Source organism: Stylophora pistillata, chromosome 9 (genome assembly GCF_964205215.1).
Source record: "Stylophora pistillata chromosome 9, jaStyPist1.2, whole genome shotgun sequence".
Classification (NCBI taxonomy): Eukaryota; Metazoa; Cnidaria; class Anthozoa; order Scleractinia; family Pocilloporidae; genus Stylophora; species Stylophora pistillata.
The window spans coordinates 14250201-14264508 of NC_142527.1; the positions used below are offsets into that span (position 1 = coordinate 14250201).

Genomic DNA, 14308 nt, shown 5'->3' on the forward strand with positions numbered 1-14308 from the left:
GCCAGAGAGGTCGTTTACTTGAGTGTTGTAAACGTTGCTGTCTATGCGTTCGGTATGGTCGAGCCAATATGGAAATTGTTCTTCTTCATCCATTTGGTACAGCTGAACTGAAGAATGATTCCACCAGTCGTCAAAACCTTGCGCTCTATATATATATATATTGAAAAAAAAACAAAAAACAGAAACAACGGCGAGTAAACAACACGATGCAAATTAGACAAAGTCAGCAGCTACAGTACACTTGAAGCTTTTAGGGGAATAGTTCACAATTCCTTTTGGTGACTAGATCGGGCACAAAAACGCGGAAAAACACTTGGAAGTCTGTCGAACGAGCGATTTGGCTGAATTTGCGACATCGCTCGGTCACATTCACAGTTTACGGACTGTATGTTAGGAAACGAAAGCGAAATTGAAGTGAAAAGGAAGTAGATGCTATTTTTTCTAGTGTATTCCCTGTATAAGATATTTCGAAGGACAGATTTTTCATCGCGAACATTAGCTAGTAAACCTTAAACACACACAGTACCGAATCAGTCCGTTTTAACATTTACGCGCGAGCGATAAATCAGCGGATTATTCAAAGCATTTCAATAAAGATTTTCACGCCATGCAATTGTTTACATTGCCTACAGACCGTCCACTACGGTTAAACAATCAACATGTTATCTTATTCTCAGTCAAACGAAGTCAGCTTGGATTTGTGAAACACCACGCAAAGCGTGGGGCAAAAATCCAGCTAGCTTCGCTTTCAGCCAAATGTTCTCTGAGACCATAAGAGTACACAGCGAATCGTTGCGTTGGTAGAAAAGACGAAGTTTGTTTGGTAAACTAGGCTTTGAGAGGTAACAAGGATATCTATTAAATCAACTGTTGTCGTTAACATAAGATATGAAACCCAGAGTCTGATACACCAACCTTTCAATTGGTAGTGCGTCGTCTTCTGGTGTCCTCGTACTTTCGTGGTAGACAGCAGCGACTTCATCCGGGATTTCTTCGACACTGTTCGTCAAAACTGAGCTCAAATTGGTCAATTTATTCACCTCCTGTTTACTGTCCCGAGTAAGAGTCTTCTGTTCACCGGAAAACATGTCAAGTCTGCATCCATTTCCCTTCAGCTTTACTGCTTTTGTCAGCTTCGGGCTTGCTCTCGGATCCGCGGTCATTCTTGAACCCGGAAACCTCGTGCGAGCTGTTCCGTTCGAGTTTCTTTCACACTCGGCCTGGTTTGGTTCGATATCGGAAACGTTCCTTTCACAACGCCAAACAGACATAAATACTTTCAAACCTCCAGTGACTTGTGAGTGATAAGCGATACCTTTGATTTAGCAAAAGAACTCTCATCATGGCTAAGAGCATGTCATCTTGTCGAAGATACCGCTGTAATCTGAGGCGGTTTGTTTTAAGTCACGGCCTCCATCTCTTTTCTCTTCGAATAGACAACGGAGACAGAGACGCTTGATCGAACATTTTGTATTTAAAGGCTAGCAAATTAAAAAAAAAACAGAATTGAATATTAACGACATTCAAAATATCCCCAAAATAGAACTGCTTCCTGATTAATGCCATCGTTTTTCTCCGCCAACCAGCGGTACGTTACGTGACGATAGAAGAACGCCAAATATTTCAACGTGACACATACACAAACAAGAGCATGTCTGCGTGCAACTGGCTTCTTTGGCGAATTACTCGTAACTGGTTCTACAGCACTTTGTTTCACAAAATGTGGTTGATTAAAAGGAGTCTATCAATTAATTATTTACATCGTTAATCAATTACTTATTTACATCGTTTTCGAACCGAGTTATTTTTAACCTTCCCCTGAGGGCATCGTTGTTCCAGTACCTAACTTTTATTTGGAAGAGGTACATGTACTTCAAAGAATCTCTTCAGGTCGTCATTTTCTTCAAAACCGATTATCAAGAGTTTGAGCGGTTGATTGCAGTTAGTTGTTCTTTGTTCACTTCGCGTCCGCCAGATTCCTGATTTTGTGTTTACATCACAGCAACTTGTTCTTTTATGTGCACTAATTAAGAGTACAAGATACAATGTCAAGGCGAACTGGCCAAGAATCCGCTACAATTTAACTTCGTAGCTCAGTAGTAGCACCCAACTGGTATCTGGGAGACACGGGTTCGAATCCCGTCGAATCCTGAATTTTTTTCAGGCTTCTTTTCTGCAGTTTCTAAAATTGTAATCCACCTGCGAGGATCATTATCTTGACTTGAGCAGGCTTTCACTGTCGCTGACATAGAACAGTTATTTCCATTGAGTGCCTCTGCTGCCTCATTCACCAGCACACTTAGGTCTACACTAAACCACATTTTTTAACGACTAGCTCCCCTTCGTAGAGACACATGAATGGTTCGTAATCCATTAGGCCTTAAACTTTATACTAACATAGATAATAAACTCCACAGAAATAAATGGATCTATTCTTCCACATAGAAGAGCCACTTCACGTAAATATGTCCCTGACCTCTGAAGATTGATCAAGTTCTTTTTCAAGGTAGTCAAGTGATTCGGCGAGAATATCATCCCAGCGCGAGGACTCATTATAGCGCCTCATCATGACACAGACCATTTAAATATTCTTTTGACGTGCTCTTTTAGTGTAATGATGTTTCTTGAAATTACTGAGATACTTAGCTCACTCTCATTGAGTGAGAGGTCTATTTAGATGAGAATGTGCTGACACGCGTATTTTCAAAAATGAGGTATTTTATAAAGGCAAAAGTAACCTTTTTCTGTGGTTGTGCAAACCCTTTCAAGTCTCCTATTTCTTTATTAATTGAGAGGAACGCCAAGCATAACCTACATGTAGCTTGCTCTTCAGTGAAGTAAAGTTCAAATGTTACAAGTATTTTTTCCTTAAAGAAATCTTTTTCATCCCGAGAGCTATACACAAGAAATTAATAGTTTATTCTTAATCTTAAGAATGAAGGAATGGCAGAACCAAAGTTTTGCGTAGGGAACCGGTGAGCAGGTGCCAATGACAGATGTTTTGTATTGCATTTTCGCTACATTACTCTTTGAGTCAAGATTGCTATCTTGTTTACGTCTTTTATGTACCTATCAGAAGAGAAGAGAGTCTTAGTCATACTGATAGTCCACATTATTTTAAGTCCACTGTTCCAATCCTGAATTTCCTTGGGCCGCGGGTCAACCAACGATGAAAACTACAAATGAATATATGGGGTAAGTTTCTAAAGAAACTGAGATGCTGCGTCGGTGGGGGTAACGAGGTAATTTGGTTTTATAAACTCAGTTGAAATTGTAAAATGGCTATCGTAAAGAGTTATAAAGCTGATGTTTCGAACGTCATTCGCTCTGACGAAGGGCTAAAGCTCGGAACGTCAGCTTTTTAACTCTTTACAGTGGCCAATTTACAATTTCAACTTAGTTGATTCGAACCAAATTAACATGAAAACTACAATCAAAATAATATGTGACTAACGACGCAACCATTGAGTTCTCTGGTTTCCGTAGAATTTCTATTAGCAATTTGAAATTTCAAAAGAGAAACATTGGCGCCGAGTGGGACCATTCGAGAGCATGTTAGGAAACAATATGGCACCATTGTTAAGGCTGTGTATGCATCGTCAATGCAAATTAGTGTATTTCTTTGACCTCAGTCACGCAACCGCTCTTATAAATCATATAAATTATTGTTGCGTCACTGTTGACGAATGCGCGGGCGGGCAAGAATACGGCACGAAACTTATAACCGAAGGGACAAAGCTGACGTCAGGTACTAGGAACTTTTTGGCAAAAATCATTTTACACTCAGGAAAACGCTTGAGATTACGTCAAAGTCAAGTCAACTTGTAATTTGATTACGGTAGGGATTTAGTTAGAGAGCAGTAACTGGGCATAACGATAACGATATTGTCCGTTGGCTTGTTATTATTCATGCATAATTCGCAGCAGTGTTCAAGTTGTGCTTTCATTTGTCAGTCGTGGGTTTGCGAGGCAGTTTTAATATTGACTCATGTTTTACTGTTAAAATTATCTTGACTGTCTAGCATGGGAAATGCTGAAGCTGTTCCACACGAAAAACGGATGAGCTCTACAAAACCAGGCAATGTGTTTTCACCTGTAGACGGGAAATTAACGACGGATGGTCGCTATGGCACGTCTTCTCAAACCACTACAGAAGCTGACAGAGAAATCGAAACAACTGAAAATCTTGAGGAAACCACGCCGAGAGGAAAAACGGATATAACAAACGCTGATGATCCTAAACTCCCCTTTTCAAATTCTGTTCCGTTTACAAACAGGTAGGTGATATTCGCCACAATAAATAATTACAGCCTGGTGTCGGTTTTTCGAGGCCATTCCATTTGTCGAAGGTCATGACACTCATCTACGAAGTAGGTTGTTGGTGAACGTGTTTACTGAATGTCGATCATTCACTTAAACATGTCTGGCAAGTAATACTCCTAAACTTAGAAATCATCTTAAATAAGAAATCGATGCGCAATAAAAGGGGGACTGAACGATGTGAAGGCTACAGTATCTGTGTCATGGTCAAATTCACGTCTGGCGAGACAACTTGTCACGCGCTAAAGAACACGCGCTCCTCACAAGTGTTGTGAGAACCGGAATATTCAAGAAATTATTAAGGGCATCTTTTCTTTATCCTAAGTTGATGGTTTTGAGTGAGAGCTAACTGATGAATCAACGGAATTTCTGTTCGAAGGATAATTCTGCATTTGGAGAGTGAAGATTTTCGCTAAGCTGTTACTTGTGTAGACATAGCACGCCTAACATTTACGTACGCGTGCTGCATTTTAATGAAGGTCAGCTCTGTCGAGACAGCTGTATGAATACAGGCTATGTGTTGATGAAGTAAACAATCGAAACTGTTGCTGCACAGTAAATCTATTCGCGCATATGATGCCTTTTTTAAAGTTGTGCGGCGAAAAACAGTTGTCGTGGGGTAGAAAATTCTTTATTTGCAGCTGCTCGTGACCGGATAAAAAAGTTGGTTCATAATAGTGAATTCAATCACATTCGACCAACCGACGTATTAATGTAACGCAACTGAGTTTCCGTTTTCTTTTTTTCCGTTTTCATCTTTTTCGTCTCTATCTTCTTCTCTCCACGCTTTTCCATAGGACACCTGGTGTGAGTGAGCTACGGTTCAATTCACATTGTTTTAAAACACGCAACATATCTTATGTTTCTCCACTTTCGTACCTAAATGTTTTCAGGTGTTGTTGCTTTTGTTTTAACGTCGGTTCGAAAGTTCTATCTTCTGTTTTATTGTCATATATTGCCTCAGACATAGTTCCTTGCGTCAGTCAGGGATAGAAAACGAAAGTCGCGTTGCTTGGAGCCAAGAACATGAACATCTAACTTCCGGTTTATGGTTTCTTGTCGTTTTCAGTTTGGCACACACATGCTTTTTTCTCCTTCATTTCAATTGAAGAGAAGTCGTTTCTTTCAAACAGCCATGATAACGGGGACATAAAACTAGCTTCGTTAGAACCATCAATTCACAAAAGACAGGAAGAACAAAACAATTTAGATTCTCATTTACTAATTTGATTTTTCGGCCATGATGACATTTCAGAGTAAAACGAAAACAAGCTTTGGTCTACAAAGGCTGTGGCTGTATTTGTTTTACCGGCGTGGAACAGCTTTGGTAAAATCATGCTGGGTGATTGATTGTTTTAAACTGTAAGTTAAAAGAGGGGACCACGGGTTCATATTCGTGCCATTTTCGGGTTAAAGTCAAATGTTTTGATTAGGCTGGTAGAATGACAACCTAGATAGTCCTTTTTATAACCCCCACTGACCCCCCCCCCCAACAAAAGAACAGAAAAACAAATTAACAAACAAAAAAGCTAAAGAAAACAGAAAGAAACTATTGAGCGGATACTTCACGGAGTTTTTACTTTTTTGTTTTTTAGGACTGAAGCTGTTAAGTTTTATAACCCAGTATCAAATAAATACCTTTTAATGAGTTGACGCTATCAGGAATCCCATGGGCGTGTTCTTTGGGCAGTTTTCGATTGACTGTCGAATACCAAAAACATTAGCTAATGAGCACTCGAAGTAAAAACAAGCAAAACAACAAAAACGCGGGCGATAAAGTCAGGATTGGTTTTCGTTTTGCGTCTGGTTGGATAGCGCGAGTTTTGTTCACCAATCACAGACCTAACCTCAGATTACTTTCGACACTCAATTAAAGATTGCTCTGATACGGTTTTCACTTCATTACGCCAACAATGTGAATAGTCCTTTTTACAGTTGTGGGCTTGGTGGCCAAGCCTTTGAACAGGAGTGAGGCTTAGGGTGACCTTGTTATGATAGAGATGTTGCCGCTTTTCAAACACAAATTACTTTGTTATCGTGCTAACTAGATACAGGTCTCTATCACAACAGGGTCACCCTTAGCCTCACTCCTGTTCAAAGGCTTGGCCACTAAGCCCACGACTGTAAAAGAGACTATTCAAATATCGCATCCGTAATCGGACTTGTCTTAGAGTCTAAAGGCTCTATTATCCCAAATTATGTTCAGTTTGTTTATATTAGAATCTACGACTAGTTCGACTTTGAGCACCAATTTATTTTTTAAGTTTGACTTGACTTATATTAAGCGCTGATGTTTTTATACAGCAGCGCGTCAGGAGGTACACAGCAGCAAAGACGAGTATGGCAGGAGGTTGCATTAAGATACCAACAGATCCTTCATAGAGAATACAGAATGATGAACTTGCCTTCTTATCCGGTGCAAGGAGGTAATGTCTACCTTTATTATGTTCCTGTGATGGTTGATCACGGGTCCGCAACTCAGACTCCGAGTTTCAATTCTGAACACCGTAGCACAGAGGCGGCTGCTCGTGAAAGCAGAAAGGAAAAGGACGACATCATTTATATCCATGACAGTGACGACGAAATCCACAGTGATGTCAAAGAAGAACTGTCTGAGCTTGTGAAATCATGCTCTTTTAGAAAACCTGCTAGGGCTGAAAGTCCTCGTGAAGCCACATCGCCTATCTTTGAAAAAAAAAATCAAGTGGAAAAATATTCTCTGATCAAGTTGGAAGATCCTGTATTAAAACCAAAGGAAAGAGTGAATCAAAGCGAATATAACCACCTCTCTGAGAGTTCTAGCGACGGGAGAGATGATCCAAAAACAATCATGGATAATCAAAACAGCGAATACTATGATGAGTACGATCAAGTCACAGAAGACCATATTCGCATTTTTAAAGGCTATACAATAGAATACCATCCAGTTTATCGTGATAAATTAATGAAAGACCAGAAAAATTCTCGAAGATCCGAGCAATACACAGAAAGAGATGAAAAGATACTGGATTTGAAAAAACGTCTTGCTGAACACACGATAGAACTCGAAAAACTTAAGCAGCAGCAGTCAGTTAAGGAAGGAGTTCCGAGTAATGGACGTTTAGATGGAATTTACCAACAAAATAACAAAGACAGATCCACCGACGGAGAAATAATCGAATACAGCAAATCTTCAGGGGATCAAGAAGAGAGGGTATGTCCTAAAGATTGTCCCTCTACTCAGATCCATTACTTTCCCTCAGGGGAACGAAAAACAACCCTCCAAAGAAAGAATTGTAGAAAACAAACATCGCCTCGCAGAATTGATTCACCTTTCAACGTTAACACGAAGGAAAAGGCCGGCGATGTAGGAGCTGTTCCAACAGAAAGCGCGGTTAAGAATTTTGTTTTGAAGAGAAAGTTCAATCTACCCAGTGGAGTCTTGCAGGAACAGTCGAGTGACGATAAGAAAAACAAACGAACGCAGTGTTCTAAAAAGACCAAAATAAGAAGGAAGCGCAAAAGAGGCCAACGAATGTCGTCGTCTTCCAAACTTAAAGGAATACGATCTATGAATGATAAGGGTCAAGAGGAACTTGGTCCAGTAACAAATCTGGACAGAGCTTGTGCGCCTGAGGACATCAGTCAGGAGGAGTTTCTGTCATTGTTTGGCTTGCTGAAAATGAACCAGAAACAGAGTTAGACCATGACTTGCAGTTTCATCTCACTGGAGAAACCATAACCAGCTCTATTTAAAGATGTTTCCGTACAGGGTGCCGTCCAAAGAAAGCTGTTTTCTACGTCCGTTACGTCACTGACGCCGAAAAGACAACGAAAAAGCATAGAATTTTTTGGACCTAAATTTCCGCTTCCTTCGGTTTTCAATTTTTAATTCTTTTATTAACACATCACTATTTAAGATTGGTTTTATGATTTCAACAATAATATTACTTATTTATCTCAGGAATATTGCGTGAAATCGTCTTCACGTTACAAAAAAAGTGGAGTTTTCGTAACATCAGTGACATGACTGTTTTCTATTTAAAATATTTGATTCTGAACCATATCCTGTTACATATATATCATGCCAGACTCCTGCAAATTGTTTAAAAGTTCCTCTCTGGTCATTATGTTTAGAAAACACTAGATTTAATGGCCGTTTAATTTTTTTCTAGTGTTTGTGTTTTAACTTTCAAAAGTATTTAAAACAGTATGTGGTAGGTGTTGAAGGCCGTAAAATGTTATTGAACTAACACGTTAGTTTCATTCTTTCGCCCTACTAGAATTTCTAGCTCAACCTCTAGAATAGACTATTTCTTTTACTCGGTCCTCCAGATATCTGATTTCTATAATTTCGCTAGTTGCTCAGGTGGCATTTCAAGCTATGGCTGTGTTTCTGCCACCGCCACAGCCTGCATCGACTCAAGTGTCGAAGATCGATGCAAGATTTTATTTTTCTCTTTAAAACCCCTGTTAAAAATCGGTCATCGAATGTAACCAAGAGGTTTGAAATTGGTGTCGTGCCATCATATGCGTTCAGCTTGGCAAATGAGAGGTTGTGCAAGAATCTTAGACGCACTTGTGTCTCTTGAGTGTATGTCCGGCTGTATTAATGCGGTACGTTTTTGGAGAAATTGGCTGGCTGTATTAACCGTTTATTTTACGTCACCCTATGGTCTGACAAATTAACTGTATGATGCCATGCAGTGCACACTAATCGTTTGGTCAGCACAGCCCCAAGTGACGCACCTTTTCCTGTTTGGAATACCTTTGAAATTCTGCATGGAGCTCTTAAAACACGTAAGGTACGTTATGTTCATAACGCCCAGATCAAACATCGAAAGGACATGAGAAAAAATTGAGCAAATCAGGCTCTCGCAAAAAGTAGCGGAATTTCACAATCACAATTGTATTAAAAGTTTAGAGTCGCTTTATCGATGTTGCATTACGATGCTCGAAAAACAAATTTAAAATTATAGTGTAGATGTTGGAATTTGAAGTGTTACAAAAGACGGAAAGCCCGCTGAAATGACCAATCATGATCAGCTGGCACGAAACCCAGTGGCAAATTTAAATTAGGGTGCAGGATTCGAACCAGGCCACATGAAGCGGCTAGAAAGGGATCATTTCACGATTGCGCCGGCTTCCTTGCTACATGTTGGGGTTATAAGCCAATCCACTAATTCACATGGCTAGCGAAAGTACTCCACTGACAACACTATTCGAACAGCTTTTAATTCCACTTCAAGATCAATTGCCTTTAAAACGCAGACCTAAGTCTAGATCATAAACTATCCATCGTTACAGATACGTTTACTTTTTCAAATTAAACGAGGTTCCTTAAACGTACATGCCTGTATCATTCTTTGAGTTTAGTTTTGAGGAGTCTCTGGGCGGTCAATTTTGGTGCGCATGCATGCTTCCGAGTAAAAATTTCTTTGGTCCGCTACAGACGTTCAAACGAAGAACTTGCACTATGGCCTGACCTGGTTCCGTCTAACCTGACCTAACCTGTGATTAGTTATTGGATTAGTGTTGCTGAAAGTTGTGAAGATCTGATTATGCATGAAGCTGCCCTCTGTAGTTAGAAGACAGCCCTTCATTTATGCACTTGTTTACTACCCATTTTATCCTCAAGGAGAGCAGCACCCTATCGTAGTTTAGTACAACAGACACATCTTTGATCGTTCGCATATGAATAAATCTGATGACTGAATCGATAACTATTTTATTAATACATTTGAACTAGTATGTAATATGCGCTCTATGCGCTCATAGCTAAGGTGAAATGGTTACAATTGTTTAAGTTCTAGGCCTAATTCTTGCTGAGTGTCACGAGTCCTTCTAATGCTGTAAATTCAGCATTACTGAGGTTCTGATTTTCGTTTTCAGATAGGCTACCATTTGATTGCCTTTCGTTTTCTTTCTCCTTCTTAACTGGGTGTTTAGGCTCGGGCTCCTCTTCCTCATCCCAGTTTTGGAGCCATCTCCGTTTCAACGAATTTCCCGAAGTCGTCCCTGATGATGAGTAAGTTTGAGGCTGATCACTGCTTTTGTTAAAGTTCCCTTGATCAATTGAAATTGCTTTGTGTCTTGTAGAGGGTTTATGAATAGCTTTATTTTTGGAAGGTTTCTTTCGAAATCTCAGTGATTCCAGTGCTTGCTCTTGTTTAGCAAGTAAACTTTTCAATGATCTTATCCTTTCTTCACGGGCGACCATTTCTAAATGTTGGGTTTCATTTTTCAATTCTTCATCGTCAATATTCCACTGTGGCTTGCTTCGAAGCATATGGTCATTTGGAAATGACTTTAAATTGCCCTTTGTTTGTTTGCTTTCAGAGCCACAGTTTTCTACCGACGTTGATGTCCTTTTGGAATCTTTTTTATTTTCCACTCTAGATGTTCCGTAAGTTTTTACTCCTAGATCATATGGATTATTCCAAGGAGTAGCATTGGATGAATGAGAACGTTCGTTAACTGTAGTATGTTTTTTTGAGAGTTCTTCGAGCGATGTTCGTGACGGCTTGCTTATCCGGCATGGTCGGTCTTTCCTTTCGTTCACCCTCACTTTATGTTCCCTTACTACTGCATTCACCCCCCATCTCTCTGGGTAGATGCTTGGTATATGCTGGGGTTGGGGGGGCTGAGGCTTTGATGAAAAATTCCAGTCTAGAGCTCTCTTTGGTCGTTGATCCCAGCATCCCATGGTGTTATCCTCGTTGCTTTGATGTTTGTGTCCCTCCTGACCCCTTTGCACAAGCTCAGCGTTTTCTTGAGCTTGATACATCGAATATATACTTGAAGTATCGTTTCCATTCAACGGTTCATTTTTCCTTCTTAAACGTGGGTCCCTACTGAGTTGTTGGGTGAGATAAGGTTGCTGAATACTTGATAATTGCAGTTGAGTTTTATGTTTGCTAGAAGAGTCCAAGGAGCCATTCCATGCCCAATGATTTGTTTCAGTTAGGTTTCCTTTACCAACAGGGCCTATGCTCAGCATTCTGGAAAAAGGATCTGTCCCATTTGGACTCAGCGTAGTTGCATACATCTCGGACATTCTGGGATTGTTATTGTATTGTAAAGGATGAGAAATGTTGTCACATGCCAGTGGCCTGAACCTGTGTTTTTCTGCCCATGATGAACCAGTGCCGTTTCGTAGCTGAGCGCTGTAGGGATGTGTTTCTATTCTTTGTTCCTTGATTTGACGCTTATGACTGTATTCGCTTTTCGTTTGATTGAAGAAGGATTCGTTCAAGCATGAACCATGGCGTCCATTTTGGATGCTCCGGGGGTGCCTTAATTCCATCTTTTCACGGGCGATTATACATTCGGCACAGCCACACTTCCGAGTCAAAAAAGGGAGATACCTTCCATTTGCTAACAGACCGCTGGTGATTCTTTGCTTGTCTGTGTCGTTTGTCCTGTAAAGCATCAAGATGCACAGGTCTATTCACCTCTTAAGAAGTCAGAAATTTATTAAGGACTTGAGAAATAGGCGGCGGATCCGGCTGCCTTTCCCAAATCAGCATCAACAACCCTTACATTAAAATGAAATTTGATACAAGTAAATAAGTATAAATATTTTTAATATCTTACAACGCTCCCCGACTGTGCATGATAGGGATTCCGCATTGTACCCTGGGAGGTACCCTGTGGTAAAAAAACTATTGAATTGGCGGTGCCACTTCGCTGAGACACTTTTTTTTGCAACAGCTTGTGCGAAACAGCTCCAGTTGTCAACTTATGAATGTAGAGACCGCTACAAACTGTGGTTTGTGTTGTAAATTTGGCTCCTTATGAAATTGTTAAAAAGTATGTATACGAAGTTCAAATCAGCTTTTATTTTGAGCCCTTGACCCCGTTTTGACGACTGAATGACTAGATACAGACTCTGACAGAATCGAGCCGGTGTATCATCAATTCAAGTCATATCGCATCTCTTGTCGTTTTAGATAATTTTGTATGTACGAGGGGCTTACAAAAGCTAATACTCGTGCCTGCGTGGAAAACTTTGTAGGCCGATTTTATCTTTTATCCTTCCCATAGTTCCTAAATTAATAAATTCATATAGAAACGTATCATCCTGCCAACCCGCGTTGTAAGGAAGGATCGCGCTTTTCAGAAATATCTTCTATAAATTAATCTAAGGTGTAGCTTATTAAAGTACGCTGTGAAAAGAAGTTTATGATCAAATTATGATATCAACAATCGATCCTCTGGATTAGGGGGAGCGTTGAGAGACCGGCCTGTAGTACACAAATGCGAACAGCGAACACCAGGTGTTTGAAGAAACAACAATATGGCCAATCATTTTTTAACACGAGACGAGAGCAACACAATTTCCTCAAGATCTAGAAGAAGCACTTCACAGAAATTTTAGTACTTGAGCAGTGTTTATTTTAATCATTATTTGTGCATGTGTGTGTTTCAGCCTAAAAAGTTCAGTGCGAACCTATGATAATACTTACAAGAATAATGACGTCATCAGAAATGGGGTATTTTATCCACTACTTTCGCTGAAGGTTTTGTTATTGACGGGCAACGAAATAAGGAAAAAACAATGCTAGCGTTGATTTATTGCGAAGAGAGTGAGAAGTTCAAGATCCTTGCAGTATAGTATGGTGTTTGTACCTAGATTAGACTTTCATCTGTTCTAGTTCAGATCTGATGTGATGGATACCATGAACAGAAAGGGTGATACAGATATTGAAAAAGCTGATAATGTTTCCTCTGGAAAGCTTATTTACGAATTATCTGCGGTAAGCAATTTACCTGTTAGTCACGTAAGCGTTCATCTCACAGCCATTCCCCTTTAGCACAAATGAGCCTTGCTTCGCTTTTCCCAAACAATCGGATGAAATGGGAGAACCTCGAAGAAGTTGGTCGGTCGACATCAGCTCCTTGAAAGTGAATGATTTTCGATCTAACTTAATCGTCGCAAAGCAAAATGATCAAAATCCAGTGACTTGTCTTCAGAGAGACGAGAAGAATAAATGCGTCGATCAAATTGCGGACGAGATTCACCGGGCAATACCCAAATAGAGTGTCACTGAGCCTTGGTGTTCCGCTCAGATAGCCAATTTTTGTTGTTTATATATATATAGCATGTGTTACAATTTTCACTTTCAAATACTTGCTAAAGAGAAACCGTGTATACCATACTTTCGGCATCAGACACCCGACGAATAATTTTATATCGCCAAATGGTGGCAACCTGTTTCATTATGTTGGAAAAGTAAAGATGCCAAATACTACTGTCAACTTTCCGAACTTATTGGTGACGCTTTGTAGTAGGGTGATGTACTGTCAAGAAGCTTGTCTGGGTTGTTACTGTCAGCAAAGTTTGATATGAAAACAATCACCATTGTTTTATTCTCCACTCACGCCATTGCAAATTATCCCAGAAAGTACAGCTATTATCTTTTATCTCATCTTTATTCACAAAAAGCACGTAGAAGCCTGAAAATTATCATATGTCTTTAGTTGTTTTTATTCAAGTTCTCTATTCTCAAAAAAAAAAAGCAGGTGCTTATGCAAATTTTGAATTTAAATCGAGTGTATTCGTGTTTAATCGGACCAAAAATGAAGAAAATGAAAGGAGTTTGTAGAACATGTGTTCCCTGATGTCTTAGCTCACACAGAGAAGCGGCACCACGTGGAGTTTTATTTTGCCTTGAAAGCGAAAGATACTTCAGCCTCGACCAGCCAACTGCTCGCACGCAACAACTTGGCAGCTTGATTGCCGTTTTCAGTTTCCTTGAAATTTACATCACACTCGAGTCACAAAACATAATGGAAGAATGCTTCTTAGATTTAGGCGATGAACTCTCTTTAAAAAAAAAAAAAAAAACCTTTTCTATAATTTATTGATAAATGGTAGGTATAAACAAAGCATGTGTAATTAAACCACCTTGCTTAAACTGACTATTCATAATTAAAGAAAGAATATAATTTTTTTTAGCAACTTGTGATACTTTGCCTAAGGCAGCCGTCGAAAAACTTGATCAAA

The 14308-nt window shown here is 39.7% G+C and overlaps 3 protein-coding genes across 5 annotated transcripts in view; 1 reads left to right on the plus strand and 2 right to left on the minus strand.

Moving 5' to 3' along the window:
* Window positions 1-1567, minus strand: part of LOC111334893 (uncharacterized) — a 2787-nt gene extending 1220 nt beyond the window's left edge. Inside the window, exons 1-2 of the mRNA XM_022940710.2 lie at window positions 916-1567; window positions 1-145 (exon numbers count right to left, since the gene is read on the minus strand). The exon at window positions 1-145 is cut by the window's left edge and continues 1220 nt beyond it. Of these exons, the coding sequence (XP_022796445.1) occupies window positions 1-145; window positions 916-1271 (501 nt within the window). The 5' untranslated portion in view covers window positions 1272-1567. The remainder of the gene's footprint in view (window positions 146-915) is intronic.
* Window positions 1568-3668: 2101 nt separating this feature from the next.
* LOC111334887 (uncharacterized) lies at window positions 3669-8626 on the plus strand. Of its 3 annotated transcripts, none has more exons than XM_022940703.2 (3): window positions 3669-3748; window positions 4023-4277; window positions 6625-8626. In XM_022940703.2, exons 1-3 carry the CDS (start codon window positions 3687-3689, stop codon window positions 8000-8002), a joined length of 1695 nt encoding a protein of 564 aa, XP_022796438.2. In that variant the 5' UTR covers window positions 3669-3686; the 3' UTR covers window positions 8003-8626. The 3 variants fall into 3 exon arrangements, with proteins under 3 accessions (XP_022796438.2, XP_088588771.1, XP_088588772.1); XM_088732645.1 differs by having other exon boundaries at window positions 6628-8626; XM_088732646.1 differs by having other exon boundaries at window positions 3679-3838.
* A 1385-nt stretch (window positions 8627-10011) lies between these two features.
* On the minus strand, window positions 10012-13604 carry LOC111334885 (uncharacterized). The gene is made up of 2 exons (XM_022940702.2): window positions 13072-13604; window positions 10012-11720 (listed from the first exon to the last, which is right to left on the minus strand). The coding sequence occupies exons 1-2, from the start codon at window positions 13191-13193 to the stop codon at window positions 10115-10117; spliced, it is 1728 nt and encodes a 575-aa protein (XP_022796437.1). The 5' UTR covers window positions 13194-13604; the 3' UTR covers window positions 10012-10114.
* Between the last annotated feature and the right edge of the window lie 704 nt (window positions 13605-14308).